Source organism: Peromyscus maniculatus, chromosome 6, assembly GCF_049852395.1.
Source record: "Peromyscus maniculatus bairdii isolate BWxNUB_F1_BW_parent chromosome 6, HU_Pman_BW_mat_3.1, whole genome shotgun sequence".
Lineage (NCBI taxonomy): Eukaryota > Metazoa > Chordata > Mammalia > Rodentia > Cricetidae > Peromyscus > Peromyscus maniculatus.
Genome location: NC_134857.1, coordinates 90,044,197 through 90,062,017, shown reverse-complemented (window position 1 = coordinate 90,062,017; position 17,821 = coordinate 90,044,197). Strand labels below are relative to the sequence as shown.

The window sequence follows — 17,821 nt, the reverse complement described above, 5'->3', positions numbered from 1 at the left end:
AGCTCTCATGTTTTTGGGGTTGTGATAGAAATACACACACACACACACACACACACACACACACACACACACACATACACACACAAATTTCAACTAGAGTTTTCATTGCCTTAATTGAAATAAAAAATTATAACAATTATACCCAAGATAAATCACTCTCAACCATCTTTCTTTATTGCATCTTTTGGTAAAGATAATCAAAAGATTGTAAAAACTGTTTGGCAAACAGGAAACAAAGGGAAATATGAAAATTACTATAATTATACAACTTTTTGTTTGTTTGTTTACTTTTTCAAAATAGTGTCTCACTATGGAGCTCTGAATGTCTTAGTACTCACTGTGTAGACTAAGCTGGCCTCCAACTCACAGAGATCAAGAGCCTCCCTAGTTCTGGGATTAAAGAAGTGCACCAGCACAGCAGGCTGCAACTTCTTGATTCAATATAAATTCAATATATAATTGCATCTGTTTTCAAAGATTTAACTTGCAAATATTGATTCTCCACTTCACGAAGTGTCCAATATGAAATCACTTGCTGTAGGACAAATTAATCAATATAATTATTGCTACCAATGAGTATTTACTAAGCACTTTCAATAGTCCTCACATCATATTCACAACACCTGTGAGGCAAGTAGTCTTACAAATCTTCTTTCATAAATATGAACACCACAGCACAATAGGGGAAGTGAACTGAAGAGGGGAAGCAGCATGCAAAGAGCTAAGTCCAGCCTCAAGTTCGAACAGGTTTCAGAGGCACACTTCCCAACACCAGGCCACGACACGGCTTGTTACTATGTCAACAGGTAGAATTCAAACAGTAAGAGAACAGCACGATACAGGCGAAATGAAGTGGGGGAAAGGGAAAGGGAGGGAGGGGTTCCAAATGGGAAAAGTGGGAGCGAGGTCAACACAGAAGGAGAAAGAGGGCAAAGGGACAGTGTCACCAAGGTTGTTTGATAAAGCCTCAAGGGTTTTTATTAAACACCCTTACCTAAAATCATATACAATACATATAAGTGTTCACACACACACACACACACACACACACACACACACACACACACACACACACCTTAAAGGAAGTTATGACACTAGGATTAACAATATTCCCCACAAGAATCGTAGATTAAAAAAACCCAGTACCAGGCACGAGAAATCGCCTTTAGAATGGTTGGTTAGTCAGGGTAGTTCACTTGAGTCCCCAAACCATGGCTCTTGTCCTTGGTTGCCTCACAGGACTTGAAGGTAGGCCCCTATTGCTGAAAACGCTGCACACTAAGAACACAGGACTTAGATTATTTGAGTTGGATATAACTTGAAAACCTCCTTCCTGTGGCCTAGCTTCCATGCTACCATAAAATACTTGGAAGCTGACAAGGGAGAGAAGCAACTAATAGTCCTACCCAGCTGTAACACCTATGAAACCACAACAGTAACCAGCATGGCAAGATATCCCATAAAGGTGGAATAAGTGTCACTCATATGTTGGTGGTAATCAACTGCTGTCTAATTGGAATAATGGCCCACTAGCAGGAGGGAGCCGTGCCTGGTACAAGAAACTTAGCTGACTTCCTAAGGCTGGTGAGGTCATGGATCTTAGAACAGAATCTACTGCAGTCACTTTGCTAGATCAGAATAATTCCTAACTACATTCTAAGTCTTATCCTCACACCCACAGTTAAGTGTAGCTACCACCACCTCTCATCAAAGAAACTTTTTTTTTCTTTTTTTTTTTTTTTTTGCAGCAAGTGGAGACCATCACATAAAACCACAACTGGACACAATGAAGACATCAATAGATCATGGGGGGAGCCCAGTCCCAACGCATACATCTGTGTCTCAGTTCTTGCCTCCATAGCTCAGAAACCAACATAAAAGATGGGGCACATAGATCCCAGTAGCCATTACACCATGATGTTTGTGGTGAATCAGTCTCTCATAGAAATGGCTGCATAATCAAGATCTAAACAGTGGCAATATCAACAGACATACTAACTAGGAAGTGGGGAGAACTTATGGGGTCACACTCCTTGATGAGGAACTATAGAACTTATGACTGTTGAGAGAGGGAGAGTTAGCCTCTCCCAGGGAGGAGCCCCTTAATTGGTTCTCCAATACAAAGTGATGGGCCCTGAAACCATATGCACACAAAGAACATAAAGAGACTCAGGTGTAACAATAATTATTATAACAATTATATTTTATCCAAAATGATTAAAAGAATAAATAAAAATAAAAAGCAAGAGAGTCAAAACCTAAGGAAAATACATGGTCACTCACTAATTTGTGTAACAAAGTTAATAAAATCTTCTGTCCACATAACTATGTATGAAAGTCCTTTTCCAACACAAAAGGCCCATGTGTGATTTAGTTTTGCCCATGACTCTGAAATCTGAACTCGATGAAGTAAGTACACTTGATCACCTCAAATAATTTATTTTTCTACAATACACCCTTTATGGGATTCTAGAAAGCAATCAGGATATTAGGACTTAGAGAAGTCAATTATATTAGTTAGAAATGGAGATAGGATGGTCAAAGCAACCTCCACAGCAAAATACAAATGGCAGACAATGCTCTCTGTTGACTCTGCCTCAGTTGCATGGATATCTCTTTAAACGTCTTGGATAAGCATCTCCCAAGAACTGTGAAGGTCTGCTAAATGACAGTTACATCAGTTGATCACAAGACAGTTGCAAACAAGGGTTCATTCTGAGCACAGAAGCATTGCAGGTTAGCAGAAGGAGGCAGGGATGCAAAAGCAACCAAGTCAGACGAGGAGCTCAGGCCTAAATCCAGGAGTGGCTCAGGTGAGGAACATGGAGAACCTCACTGCAGCTTCAACCACAAGATCATCAGCTATCTACTTCTTCACAGAAATGTGAAGAATGAGAAATATACTCACATACATACATCATAGCTACAGGAAAATATTCCAAAATGTACAGAAGTACTTCTTGTATATTTGTAAATTCGTACAGTACTTTATGATAAAGTGGTATGTATTTATTTTGTTACTGATGTACATGGTTATATTTATAAGCTGAAAAGTCACTATATTTTCCTTTAAAAGATTGTAGAAAACTGGTTAAGTAAATTGTGAAGAGTTAAATGTGCATCGTCTGACACTATAAATAAATGCATTTCTCTAGGAGGAAATAGTCTAAATAAAAATGCACAGAGGTGAAAAAGAAATTTCAAAATAACACTTTTAAAGGCCAGATTATTTTCTGAAATAGAAATACAGCTCAGACAAAACAAACAAGCAAACAAAAAACACATCACACAACCATACAGTACTCCTACTAAATACAACAAATTATATCTCTTCTAAACGGCATCACACAGACCCCGGCAAAAGATCTTGGCTTGGGAAAGTTAGAACTATTAAAAAGGAAAATGGAACCCTATGTTTTTAATGGCATCAATTTTGTTCTGTAGTTAAAAGAGTTAAACTGATCTCAAGACGTAAATGAGGCAATTTCTAGCCAGAGGCAACAGGGCTTCCATAATCTCTATCATCTCATAAACCGGCAGGGCCAGCCTGGGTGTGGTTTCAGTTAAAAGATGTTATGCTTTGAAAAAGCCTCTTTATAGCTAGAAGAACAGCGCCAATGATGAGAACACAATGCCAAACAGAAATCCAGACTATTTCCCAGAAAGGCTACTGGATGGACTTGCATCAAATTCACATGTGTGGATGCTGTACTTGTGAATACCTTTTATACCTCCAAGGATGGGATCATGAACAGAACAAAATGTTCAGTGATTAAACTGCAGAAGGCATTTCTTAATGGATAAAAAAAAATGATTATATTAAGATAATGATAGAGGCAAACCACAATGTTAGGAAAAACTACCGTTTTCTGCAGCTGAATCACTGGTCTCCAGAGGACACATGTTCATGGTGTCCTGACAACCATATTCCTGATATAAAATCATACAGATGGAGAATAAGAAAACTTCCCCAAATGGGGAAAGGAGCAGTCATGTGCTCTCCCTTACCCTCTTAGAACACACTGTTTTTAAGTGGCAGTGAGCTTGTTGGTATTCTTACCTGATTTAGGAGGAAAATGGGGAGGGTGCTGGGTATGTTAGCATTATGCAGGCACCCTGAGGCTGTTCAGTAAGCAAATAACCAGCTCACCTGCTGACTGTGGAAAGTGCACAGAGCTGGGGGTTAGTCACCCGGGAATGATTTGCACTTTAGACCTTCACCTCCTGGTCACAAGGTATAGACTGAACTATGAGAACAAAGGCCAGCCATGCAGCCAACTTCTCACAGCAATTCCCATATACTTTCATAATCACTTAACTGGAGTTATCATAGAATATATAATGAGAAACACACCTGGGTCCACCTGTCTGGGAGCTCGCCGGAGTCCATTGGTCCGTTTCTGTGTGGAAAAATAAAACAAAACAACACAATGACACATTGGTAACATGGCATAAAATCATAACACTGATGCTCTGGCAATCGATGTTGCCTTAGTTCCAATTAAAAACATGACTAAATGGGACAAAACATGATATTAATGTTCGTATTTATAATTTAATATAATTCCCCTGGTAAGTTTTCCATTAGAATATCTTTACATTTTATAAACCATTGACACAAACAGAAATACTTTTATTTGCCTAATTTATATATTCTGACCCAATATTTCTTAAAATCCTACAATTACAGAAACTAGGAAGACTAATCCCATAGAACCATTTTAGGTTAGAAAATATTCCCAGCAAAGAAATACGAATAATACAGTGTTAAGCAGATCTGTAAAAATTCTAACTCAATTATTTATTTCTGGGCCTTGACAGACCAGTGATTGAAGAAAGCACAGTCTCAAACCAAAGGCCCAAAGCCCTGGCTCCAGAAAATGATTAAATAATAATGTGTTTTAATTACAGAGGAATTGTATCTTGATACCTTTTTATAAAACAAAATACATGCAGCTAAGTAAAGCACAAAATCAAATATTACAGAAAAGGAATTCCTAAGGAAAACTGCATGCTATGAAAGGCAGACAAGGGATTTTTAAATCTGAAAATGCATGGTTACCATTTGATTTCACAAGCATTGAATTCTTAGCTATAATTAATGCAGTAATCTTGCTAATGAAGGATTGATTTGTTTTAATTTTTGTTACACAGCAGACATGGTTACATGGAGGACCACCGTATCATGGAGACTTTAATGAGAGGAATTTGCTTTTTATGTGTGTTGGAATTTGCCATTGTGTGTACAGTCAGAGGATCCCTCACTTTGAGAAACACACATAAGCCGTGGATTTTTCTCAGGGTGGCTTCTCAGGTTGATTTCATTCATAAGTCAAGTCACTGAAATGTTGAAATGGGGTCTTTTAACCTTCTCCAGGGCTCAAAGCCATATCCTGAAGATTCTAAGGTTCTTAGGTAAAGCAAATAAAATAAACTTTAAACAGGTAATTTTTGTTTTTACTCCAACTACTTTCAAAATGTATTTGTAAAAGACTAATAGGATCATTAAACTCTGCATGGACTCTTTGTTGAGCAAGCAGAGTATCTACACTAGGAAAACCATTATAAGGCACCACTGTGAGAGAAATTGGTGCCCTGGGCTACTTGGTGGCTAAGATATAAAAAGGAAGGCCCAAGGGCTACAGATGCCTTTCTGAAAATATGGAAGAAAACTGATGTCAAAGACAAACTCATTTTTACTCAAATTTTTATTTAAAAATTTTGAGCTTTCTATAGAAAGGGCCCCAAGCAATACAACTCATGATAGATTCAACAGGAAAATAAATAGTGAGGTCCAGCCTGCCAGTCCATGCTTCCCACCAACACCATCACCTTCCCAGCTGACAACAGAAACTGTCTTTGCCTGTTTTGCCTTGAGTTTAAGATTAAAGTAGGTGACACAATGTGGTTAATAATCATATAGAAAAGGAGATTAAGTTCAAAATCAAAACAGCTCTGCTGGGTTTTCCCATCTTCCAGGAAAAACTATTCTAGTGCTTACTTGGTTGGGATGGTGGTGATGGTTCATTTGTTTTTAAGCTTTTGGAATCATGAAGTGATTCCTTAGTGTTCCTATCCTATATAAACTTAATATATTCTGGGAAACTATAGCTTCTATATCTTGTTGTGGTTTTGAACCAAGATTTCACTCTGCTGCTGAAGCTGACTTTGAACCAAACATACAAGAGATCCTCTTGCCTCATCCTCCCCAGAGCTGAGACTATAGGCATGCATGACTGACTGACTGCAGGCATGCATGACTGACTATAGGCATGCATGACTGACTGCAGGCATGCATGACTGACTGCAGACATGCATGCCTGCATCCCAATTGCCCTACTGACTGCTTTATGTTCTTACTTCTGGAAAGTCATTTAAGTCACTCACCCTCAAAACAGAAACTTTTCTGTAGGAGAAGCAGGCAGTAAAACAAACTATAGAATAAAGAAATTCTGCACACCAAAGGAAACCTCAACTATTTAGACAAAGTGCATTTGGAAAAAAAATATGATTAACTATACTTAAAATGCCAGGTGGTGGTGGCGCAAGCCTTCAATCCCAGCACTTGGGAGGCAGAGCCAGGCGGATCTTTGTGAGTTCGAGGCCAGCCTGGGCTACAGAGTGAGATCCAGGAAAGGCACAAAGCTACACAGAGAAACCCTGTCTTGAAAAAAACCAAAAAAAAAAAAAACACCTCAAAAACATTTTCTATCAAAACAAAAATTTTGAAATGCATCATTTAATGTCCCTGACTCTAATATATATCCCCTTTGCACCTATTTTCTCAAAAGCCTGGACAGGGCTGGGTAGACCTGGTCTGCAGGTAGATGATGGGAAACAAAGGACATAAATGGTTGCCTCTTCTGGGAGCTCTCAAGTCTCAGGCCCAGGGACATGAAAGTCATGACTCTGGAGTCTGACTCTTCTTTGATCTACCCAGAGGGGTTGGGGAGGCAAACCTAATTTTATAATTATAATAAGGCCATTATGTCTTGCTTCACTGTCTTGTCTTTTTTTATTTTTTTTAAATACTTTTATTATCTAAAACTCTCCTGGTTTTCTTGCATCTTTGGAGGAAAATAATTCTCTCTGTGGATTTTCACCAACCACACAAGGGAAAGCTTCCTTTGTTTATAGACGTTAGCTTTGGTTTTTCCACAATGGGGAACAGGTAGAAAGTGGCTGAGTAGACATAGAAGAATAAACTTGCTTTGTGTCGTCAGAAGGAGCCATGAAGGCCTAGACGACAAGTGAGGTGAACACCCCCAGACAGCTACGCAAGCCTAAGGATCCCGTGGCCATGGAAAAAACTGGCCTGCCTTGAGAATGAAGCTGAAATTTTAAAACAAAACTTTATAATCATACACCCATTGGCACCAAAAGGGAAAGAGAATGCTAATCCAATACAAAAGAGGCAGGAGGTTTGAAAGAAAAAAAAAGGAAACAAAATAAAACCACATTCTTCATATTATATTCTTTGCTATAACTCTTCCTAACATGAAGCAGTTTCCAAGTGACTTGGCTAGCCTCAGAATATACTGTAATCTTCTATCCAGACAAAGTTGAGGTTATTAGTGAAGTTACACATTAAATGAAAATTGCACTTATTACATTCAAAAGCTAAGACAATCACTACAACACCGATGCTACATTTTTAAATTTTCAACATGAAAATTAATTCCTTTTTATTAATAGGCTCACATGTAATTTTAAGGGTATAAATGTGTCTGAGAGAATTATTTAATATCATGTTAGAATGATTAACCACTTCTTATTAGCACACTTTCCATCTGCAAATACACCCACTTCACATTACTTCCGTGAAATCATTTTCTTAGGAAAAAAGAATACACACGTCTAATAGGATAAATGTGAACTACCTTTGAGTTGAAGCTTGAGCCTCCACATGGCATCCTTCTCAACAATCTAAAACCATCATGCTTAGCAAGATCATGCACCCTAGGAAGGATCCTGACAGCCCTGATACAAAAACTTCCCTCCCTAAGAAACAGTAACAGATATTTAGGGTAACTGGCATTAGCCTGCAGTAAGCCATTATGCTCTATTATTTTCAGAAAATATGGTTGACTTATTATACATTCCTTGGTCTAAAATCTAGCTCTCAAGACCCACCGAACTAGCACACTGAGCAGCTGCATCTCTCACAAGGTTCCGCATTCCACACCCTTGACACACTGCATGCAGAAGTTACATACATACACTAAAAGTGAGAGACAGAGACCTCTGAAGGCATTTCCCTGCACTGTCCATATTTTCACCAACTATGTAAATACTAGCTGATGAAAGCATGTCAATAATGTAGCTGCATTATTGGCCTGGAGACATTTTATTTTACTATATTTTTTGGTGCTGAAACTGGAGATATTTTCAAAGACAGATAAACGTGCTAATCAGTTCAGTAAATAGACTGCTATTCTTTCATTCTGAAATTCTCAGGTAACCTTATTTTTTACTCACTTCACTTCCATTTTATATTTAATTCCCTCTGCTAATTTTTATCTTAAATGTTTGCTATGTATGGTATTTTTGCAGAGTCAGGTAAAATTTGTGTTACTTTTGATTGACAGCCAAAAGAATGGTGGTGTGGAATCTGTCATATTTTACATTCTTTTCCGTTTTTGACGTTACTTTCTTCTGAGAGCCATACTCAGGAACCACATACTGTTGAGCCCCTGGGAGTCAGGCTATGCTAAACCAAAAGGAGATGTCTTCAGAGCTTGATTTGATGAGCGGGGCACAATACTGACCAAGTTTGTGGGCAAGGGGAAGCTACTAGAAATCTGAACCTGTATTCTTGGAACTACGGCAGAATTTTCACAGATTACTACTGGGCTGGGAAGCAACAGTTCACGGCGGGCAATAGGTCTGCCATCGTTCCGAGAGAAGGGCCACCCTTCCCATCACACAGAGCCCCTACTGCATTCCGCATTAGACTAAAATACCCACTTTTCTCCTCAACCCGAGGCTTCCAGACAACAGCTGTGAAAATGCCTGATTCCATTCATGTTTTGACAAGCACCTGGCAGCTCCCTCCATCTCTCGTTCACTCTATCCATCGGAAAAGGCACATTTAACACCGTAAGAGCCCGAGCCCGTTTAAGTTAGCAAACACCTCGAAATGCAACGCTTCCGTAAAGAGTTGAAATGTCAGTCTTACCTCTGGTGGTTTGAATGGCCCTTGTTCTGAAACAAATGTAAAAATTGGCATGGTCAGTGCAGTCGTTCGGTTTGGTGAGCAGCCTTAGCCCGTCCTCCGCAGAGTGGCCAAACACTACCGCTTTGTTTTCTTAACTGATACCTGTAATACCTTTCCAGGGTCCCTCGGGCTGGGCTGGTAATTGTTTTGCAACCCGGGTTCTCTTACCTTATTGGCTTGTCAGGAGAGTGACTCATACTTCTAAATGACTTGTGGCTTACGCTTAACTTTTTCAATTGTTTATTAAGCAATGTCAATCTGGCCTCATAAAACTCCTTTAAAACAAGGACTTGCACTAAATATATATATGCATGATCCTGAGTTGCAAGCCTTTCTTTCAACACATTTGATTTTAACATCTAAACACACTGTTAAATGGTATTGTGTAGACTAGTTCCTGCAACTGCAAATTGAGCCCAGCACAGCATTCCACATGAGAAAATTTCCATTAACTGGTAATCATACTTTTTATTTTAGATAAACTATACTTTGGCTTACAGATAGAAATTTTTTTAAACACCTCAGTCAGAATCCAGTTCCAACATTTTTACTTCATTGTTTCAATTGTTCAACGTTTCATTTTTACTTCAGATATTTATGAACAGACACAGTATCTTTTTTATTTTTTTTTCCTATAGTTTGGTTCCTAAAACTAATTCACACTGGCAGAGTCTTGAGACCCTCAGATGAGTAACCTGGTTGAGCGGCCAAAGGACAGCCGAGTAAGTACGAGCACACACTGCAGATGGAAAACTGATGAGCGCCTTTCTCCTTCCTTTCCCTACATCTAGCAGCATCTAAACATGTTATAACTTCTCCAGACAGAGTCAAAATCCCTCACCACTGAGAGCCCATGCCTGCACTCTTCCCATCCAAAATAATCTCTAAGAAAGGACCTGATGGGGGAAAAAACAGATGCAACCAAAGACAAGCAAAGGCAGGCCTAGATAGGAGCGCTGTGGGATATTTCCTTAAAAGGCTGGGAGAAGCCATGGGGCCAGAGTTCACAGGGACAGCCCCTACCAGGACACCTGGCCTACTGGAGAGGTCTGCTTGCACAAGAACACTGCCTGGGGCAAGGAACAGGAGGTCCCTTTGTGGGCTTTCACTTTTTTCTTTTTTCTTTTCTTTCCTTTTTTCATTTTAAAGGACAACTCCAGATTAATGGCAATGGAAGCTCCATGAGCAGAAAGTCACCTTCTAGAGGAGAAAAGATCAGTCTGCCCCCCCTTTGTCAATTTCAAACCCCATCACCCTAGCTTCACAGATGACTGACTGCCCCCTCTGAAGGTATCTTTGCCAGGCCTGAAATCAGCCTTTACAAAGGAGTATTCCTGGACAGAGACAGAAAGGCTAGCTCACTTCTATTTCTCCCCTATAGAAACACGCATCAGGAGACAGACTATTTAAGACCTAAGAGAGCCAACTGGGAAGGGAGGCTATGAGAGTTCTATCTTAGCCAGCCTCAGAACGTTGGTTAATTGAACTTGGGTTTTCTGGTGCTTGGTTTGGTTTGGATTGGTATGGTTTGGTTTTACCCATGTTTTTATAGTGTGTGTGTGTGTGTGTGTGTGTGTGTGTCTGTGTGTGTGTGTGTGTGTGTGTTGCCCGTATTGGTGGTATATCCTTGTGGAAAAACTTACCTGTGTGTGGTAAAAAACAGAGTTTGATATCTGATGTCTTCCTTCATTGCTTCTCCACTTTACTCTTTGATCCAGGGTCTCTCACTGAACCTGGAGCTTGCCACTGCAGATAGGCAGGCTCACTAGCTAGCAAGCTCCCAGGATCCACTTGTCTCCATCTCTCTGTGCTGGGGTTACTGTGGTGCTCTACCGCATCTGGCTTTGATGTGGGTTCAGAGCTGTTCTAAACTCAGATGTTCATACCTGCCCAGCAAGCTTTTGACCCTCTGACCCATCCCAGCCCCTAAGCTTGTCTCCTTAGAAGTACACCTGGAGTCCCTTCTTCACTGGTGTACCCAGAAAATCCTGTGCGTTCCAGGATGCCCTAAACTACCATCTTCTTCCACTGGTAAGTCAGATGAACAGCCAAAAGTACCAACCATAAGCCATAGGAATAGAGCCTAAGCTTCCCATTGTAAGAAAAACTCAGGCACTGCCCAGAGATCCAGACGTGGAGGCTTCCCACATCTTTCACATTCGGAGTTCATTGCTTACCGTGCACCTTAATTTTAATTTCAAAACATCCCTCTTTTCTGGTTCTGTGCATGGGAGTGTTTTGATCCTTGTAAAGCAGGTCTTTTACAACCTTTTTTAAATGTATTATTTGTTGAGTAAAACTGACACCTGCCCTGTGGCAGTGTTCATCACTCAGCTTCAGGTGGGCTCTTTGGGTGCTGCTTGGGCAAAGGAAGCAATGGGATTAAAGTTTCTACCTTACTATGGGCACAACTGCACCTCTTCCTCATGTGAGGAACAGAAGGCCCTCCTTCCCAAGCCTTCCCCTCTCATGATGTAGGGCTAGCTACAAACAAGACAGTCATTTCTTGGCCCGAGTGTTAGCAACCACAGAACTCGGGAAAGCATAAAGGTCTGGGGTGGCTCAGATCAGACTAATACCACTGAAAAAAACAACTATGACTAGGCTGACTCAGTCTACTCAGTGTGTTCTCCCTCCTTCATTTCCTCTTCTTCTCACCATCTTCTGCTTGCTTGCTTGCTTGCTTGCTTGCTTCCTTACTTGCTTTAGGGTAATGCCAAGATAATCAGTTTTCCTCACCACGCTGAGCTGAGGCACTAAGAATCACTTTATACAAAGCTTCTCAGTGTAAACCAGCTAAGAAAACAGGAAGGAATTCAGAGCTGGATGAGTCTCCAGTTCCAAGGTAACAGCAGTTACATGGTGCTGACCCTTCTCCTTCCCTGTCTATGCCCCATCCTCATGGCCACTAGGGACATGGGCTCCTTACTTCCATAGACTCTTCACAGAGTAGCCAGTACTCTGAACTGGCTCTGTTTGATAAAACACAAATAAACACATTCTTAAAATCTGAGTTCTTATGTGGTCATACCGTATAGTAATTTTCTGTTTTATAATCTATTCTGTTCAGAAATTCTTAGCCAGGATCCTTTGCCCATACTTTTATTTTTTTGACAGTTACAATAACATTAAACTGGACTGACTCCTTTATAGACATAATCTTAGGTCACATAAACATTACTTCAATAAATCATTAATCTATAGTAATGCAATGGTAACATGAGAGACAAGGCCAATCACTGTACTAGTTCAGGTATATTTCAAAGTAAAAGTTCTTCCTGTTGGAAAAACAGATCAAGAAGGGTTCTATGGGAAAGGTGAGCTCATTTTGAAGCCTTCAGTCCCATCCTTTACTGTCTCTTGGTATGAATCCAAATCTATTGTGGCAGGAGGTTGTATTGCTAGAAAACTCTGTATGTGGATGGGACAGCAATTACGTCTTGGATAATAAGGGCTGGTTATCTTCAAGTATTGGCTGAAGTCTGACCTAGAAGGATGGTTGAGAGATGAAGAAAAATCTCTTTTTCTTTGTACCTCTTTTATTTTCTCATGGGAACTTTCTCAGGATAGTTATGCAATTCTTCAAGTTTCTAAAAGTTTTTAATCCTCAACTTCTCCTTATCCTGCAGCCTACTTCTCAGGCTCCTATTGATCAAACTATAAAACGTTCTAACTCTTTCAGGAACCTTTCTAGATGGTGACTTACAGACCCTCAAGGGGTATAACTTGCATTCTTTCATCGTGTCTCAACTGGTTTAATATAATTCTAAGAAGTGGTTGTAACGAAGGTGCTTGGAGCCTTTGCCGAATTCCATCTCCAAAGCCAGCAGAGCTCAGTGGGCATATTTGGGAATGATAAATGATTTTCGCTGAAGTTTTGGATTCACATTCCATAATATGCTTGTTTAAATACCAAATTCAGTCCTGCTCTGTTTGTTTTTTCCAATAGAAGTGGCTCTCAATTCATACCTTATTACACAATTTGTTTTGTCTTTTATCTGAAGTTCTATTTAAGACTAAACAAACCAATGCCCAGTAAGATTGGTTGTCATAAGAAGGGCCGCATAAAAGCAATTACAGGTTTTATAATGGAAGGTACCTAGCCTTCATGACTAACGTGCTATTGCTATGAAACATACAACAGGATTGAACAATGTTAGGAAGATGGTACGTGAATGCTATACTCACTGCTCTGATCTACAGTGGTGTTTTGGAAAAGAACAGAAAGCCACAAGCTATATATAATTCATGGGGGGAACGCTTTGATTTCAACTTGAATTTAATCACACGACAGTTTCCAATTCTTTATTTTTAACAATTATTAATATATCACTAAGCTGACCCCAACTGTCAAGTGAAAAGTAAAATAACTATTCTTGCATATAAAATTGTCTTGATGAATCAAAAAAAAAAATGACTCATTTATACAAAAGGTTTAAGCTCCCTTACACAGAAGCAAAGTCACCTCTTGGTAATGAAATCAGAGACCAAGGCTCAGTTTATGTTAAATTAACAAGATAAAAATGTCTGATGGTAGCAGGCTGAACTAACGTTTTACTCCACAAGTTACACCTCATCTTAAAATATGCAATGCTATTTATAAAAGAGCCTGTAAAGCCGGGCGTTGGTGGCGCACGCCTTTAATCCCAGCACTCGGGAGGCAGAGCCAGGCGGATCTCTGTGAGTTCGAGGCCAGCCTGGGCTACCAAGTGAGCTCCAGGAAAGGCGCAAAGCTACACAGAGAAACCCTGTCTCGAAAAACCAAAAAAAAAAAAAAAAAAAAAAAAAAGAGCCTGTTTCAGATGCCAATTTGTGGTACAGGCTCTAGGTAACAATATCCCAGGTTTAAGTTTTAGGATACCAAGGCAAATTCCTTTCTATTAGAGCTGGCTATGACAGCAGCAGCAGCAGCTGACCTAGATAAAGGAGCAATTAAACAGATAAGCAAATGGGGACCTGCTTCATTTAAACATTAGAGCAGCTGAGGCTTGCATTCTTACTGAAGGAAAAAATACATTAAACCAAAGTTGTCTGCTCCAGTGATATTTGCATCCAATGCTACTCTCTTTATTTAATCTGGAAGATGAAAAAAAAAAAAGTTGTGTGCTGTATTGATCACTATCAGGGTAGGAAGGGGACCAAAGGGGCTTAGTCATATGTTACTGAAGTTTGCAATCTGGGATTAGACCTTCCCCCATGGTGTACTGTGAGAAGGAAACACCACCCTAGAATTGCATCAGCTTTGCAGTAACTTGCTAAGAGTCTCATATAATGGCGCTTATACCTATTCATTACTATCATTGGAAAGTTTTGGCACAGACTTCAGAGCCTGTGTGAGTGGTGATCATCAAAGCTTCTATAGTGAACATGCAGGAGTCAAGTCAAGTTCAACAAAAGATGTAGAGCAGAATTTCCTTCCGGGCCTTTATTTATGTCCATGCAAATCCCCAGGCATTAAGGTGCAAACTAACTAGCCAACCTTCAAATTTCTTTTCAAGTTGCATATTTTGTCTTACTAAAAAAATACATGCATATTTTTCTCATACTTCAGATATACTTAAGGTAATAATCTGTCATGGTCATGTATTAATGTGAATAGATTGCTTCATTCAAAAATGCACTGCATCTCTTGCCAAGTAATTATTATTTCCAGGGTGAATGAAGACTCAATAGATTTGAAGAATAATAGAGCGTGAAATAAAAAAAAAAAAAAAAAAGGTTTCTAAACCAAGAGAAGACAACACCTAAACAATAAAGCTAACTTCCACAACTGAAGGTGTATGAGATCTTTTAAAGCCTGGTGGTTAATGTTTAGCCATATATTGTATTGTTGGAACTGTGTTTATATTGAAATAATTCTATTGTGGGGAAAGTGATAACCTGATTTTAAGTGTCCTACCCTTGGACTTGGAACAAAGGATGGATTCAAAAGATAAGAAACATATTCCCCACATTTCCCTTCACTTCTACACCAAGGCAGATATAACCTATGAGAGAAAGTATGAGGGGCAAAGACAACAATGTTCCCTGGAGTGGAGCCCCAGCTTCCACTACAATCCAGCTTCCCATGTAATTGAGCTGGGGCCATGTATGTGCTTTTCACCAATGGCAGTGATTAAAAAATGTTTGTTTTCAGGACATGTGTGTAAAAAGCTGCCACCCTGTCATGCTGGTAGGCATAGATGGAACTGCACGGCCATATGCCTGGTGGGGGACCTGCTCTGGAGGACCTATGAATTCCCAGTAAACTGTGTGTTCACTTAATTAAACTTTAAAGCTACTAGAGTCTGGGGTGGGGGGTAGGGCTATCACCTATCACAGTACAGCCTAACATTGGAAAACTAAATGAGTCCTACCCTCTAAGCTAATTAAAGAATTGAATTCACATGACCATCTGGTGATCAAGGTGATGTTAATGATTGGCAAGGAAGTAGGATAGGACCTAAGAAAAGGAAGGGCTGACGGGATTGCTAAGGAGAAAAGAGGGAATATTCTATCTAGAGGTAGCAATAAGAGCCAAATAAGAATCCTAATAATGGAACTAGCTGGATCAGGAAGTAGATTTATATGAAAGAAGCTTCCTTTTAAGCACCAGGTGCTGTGTGAGCTGGTTCATTTTTTTTTTTTTTTTTTTTTTTTTTTGGTCTCTCACTAACCTACCCCAGGTGCACTGCCTGGTAATCAATGCTTGGGGCAAAAGTCTTTCCTTACATAACTACTCAGAAAGGAATGTAAAAGGTCTACTTAGTTTATTTCATTCTTAAAGTATAAGCCAGTGAATCACAGAATGAGGGTTTATTTTTATTATTTCATTTGTCTACCATCTTATCAAGCTCTTACCTCCACAAGCATGGAACCCAGTCCTGCATAAACTTCCACACTGCTTCTAGATCTAAGATGATAATGATCTTCAGGGCCCAGGAACCTGACTCATTCATCTGTCTATCACTCTTGTGGGCTATCCAGCCACATATCCACACACCAAGTCTTCCCTGAGGTCAAAACATCAACTGCATATGGTTGAGCCTAATTAGAGAGATCAGCCAGATGGCAATTATAATAAATGTGATAAATGCTATGATAAAGTTAATTATAAGATGGCAGGAAAACACAGACAACTGGTAGACTAAGAAAGGCCAGGTGTGCAGAGTTCCAGAAAGTCTTCCAAGTGGGGTAATATTTGCATTGAGTCTTCAAACTGAACAAAATGAGGAAGGGAAGACTGAAAGAGAAATAAAGAAGATATATGAGAAAAGTAGTTGAAGAACTATGAATAGACAGAAATTCAATGTCAGCGGGGAAAGTTAAGGGATGGTCCAAAGGGGGCAGATAATGACCCAGAACTACGTGTTCTAGCTGTTGAGGGGAAAGCTTGGACAGTATTCTGTAGGAAATGGAAAGAACAGGAGAAAGTGAGTAATATAATAACAATAGATTTTGAAAGACCCGTTCAGAAAGTCTATAGAAGGAAAAAGATGAAAAGCAGAACGAAAAATACAAACAATGAGATTTCCATTTAAATCAATGCTATAGCAGTAGGTTCTAAGCAAGATAGGAAAAGAATAGGTGGGTAAAGAGGGTGAAACACCAGCTTTACACCTGGGTTTGGGTAAGTATGTGGATAAAAAGTTAAGAAAGCATGTATTGAGTCCAAAATGGCTTTGGACTCAGCACTGGAGGTTACTTGAAGGCAACTGGCAGGTGACATGTCAGCTGAAGATGAAGGTGTTAAATCCAGGTTTCAGGAAACATGTAGATGGAGCCAACACTAATCTTCATTAGATATGGGTTGCAACTTAAGTGAGAGAAATAAGTCCGATCTTCAAAGGTTGCCTGTGGGCCAATGGGGTGTGAAAGAGTATTACGGAGACTGGCTAACAGTTTCCAATGAGAAAAAGTGAGAGAGGCAAGGCCTGTGGTGAGATGGCCGGAAGGTGCGAGGATATGTCGATGACAGCAAAGTAGGGATTCTCGAGCCTTCATTGAGACCCTGGTCTACTCTGTCATGCTGTACACCTGTGCTTCCTCACCTCCACACTTCTTTCTGTGTGCATGGCCAATTCAAATGAAAGCTGCATGTTCTCCTTCCACAGCTGTCCAAGGTTTATTACAATATGGATGGCATATTCATCACAGCACCCTGATCTACAAACATGCTCCTGACTCACACTAACCAGCCAGAATCTCCCTGTCTCTTGAGAATATAGTTAGACTAGGTTAAGCTTTGGAACTAGAAACCCCTATAAAGTAAGAATGGGTCTCAAACCATGATTTGTGTTGCATGGGAAATGATTACATAAGCATTTAACTTTGCCTTAAATCAACACTAGTAACTTGTTTTCGATTTGCCTGTTGGGGTCATTTTCCTCAAAGTCAAGTTCTCTAAGCAGTACACTCCACTCCACACAAATTTCCCACTCAAGTAAACCATGTCTTTACCCCCAAATGCACCTTGTGTTTCCTCCTCCCTGCCCTGAGCTTGTGTTGCCCCAGATACTGCAGAAGTTAGGTTAAATGAATTGCCAAATGTGCAATTTCCAAATAGTGAAATCTCAATGCAAAACATGGCATTCAGGGATTCTCAGCAGGCCAGAGAAGAGAGCA

At 39.9% G+C, this 17,821-nt stretch overlaps 1 protein-coding gene across 2 annotated transcripts in view; it reads right to left on the bottom strand.

The window, feature by feature from the left end:
- Vav3 (vav guanine nucleotide exchange factor 3) overlaps positions 1-17,821 on the bottom strand; it is a 336,756-nt gene that overhangs the window by 100,017 nt on the left and 218,918 nt on the right. For both annotated transcript variants that reach the window (XM_015998110.3, XM_006979446.3), the window contains exons 18-19: positions 9,179-9,204; positions 4,355-4,400 (exon numbers count right to left, since the gene is read on the bottom strand). In XM_015998110.3, coding sequence (XP_015853596.1) covers positions 4,355-4,400; positions 9,179-9,204 — 72 coding nt within the window. The remainder of the gene's footprint in view (positions 1-4,354; positions 4,401-9,178; positions 9,205-17,821) is intronic.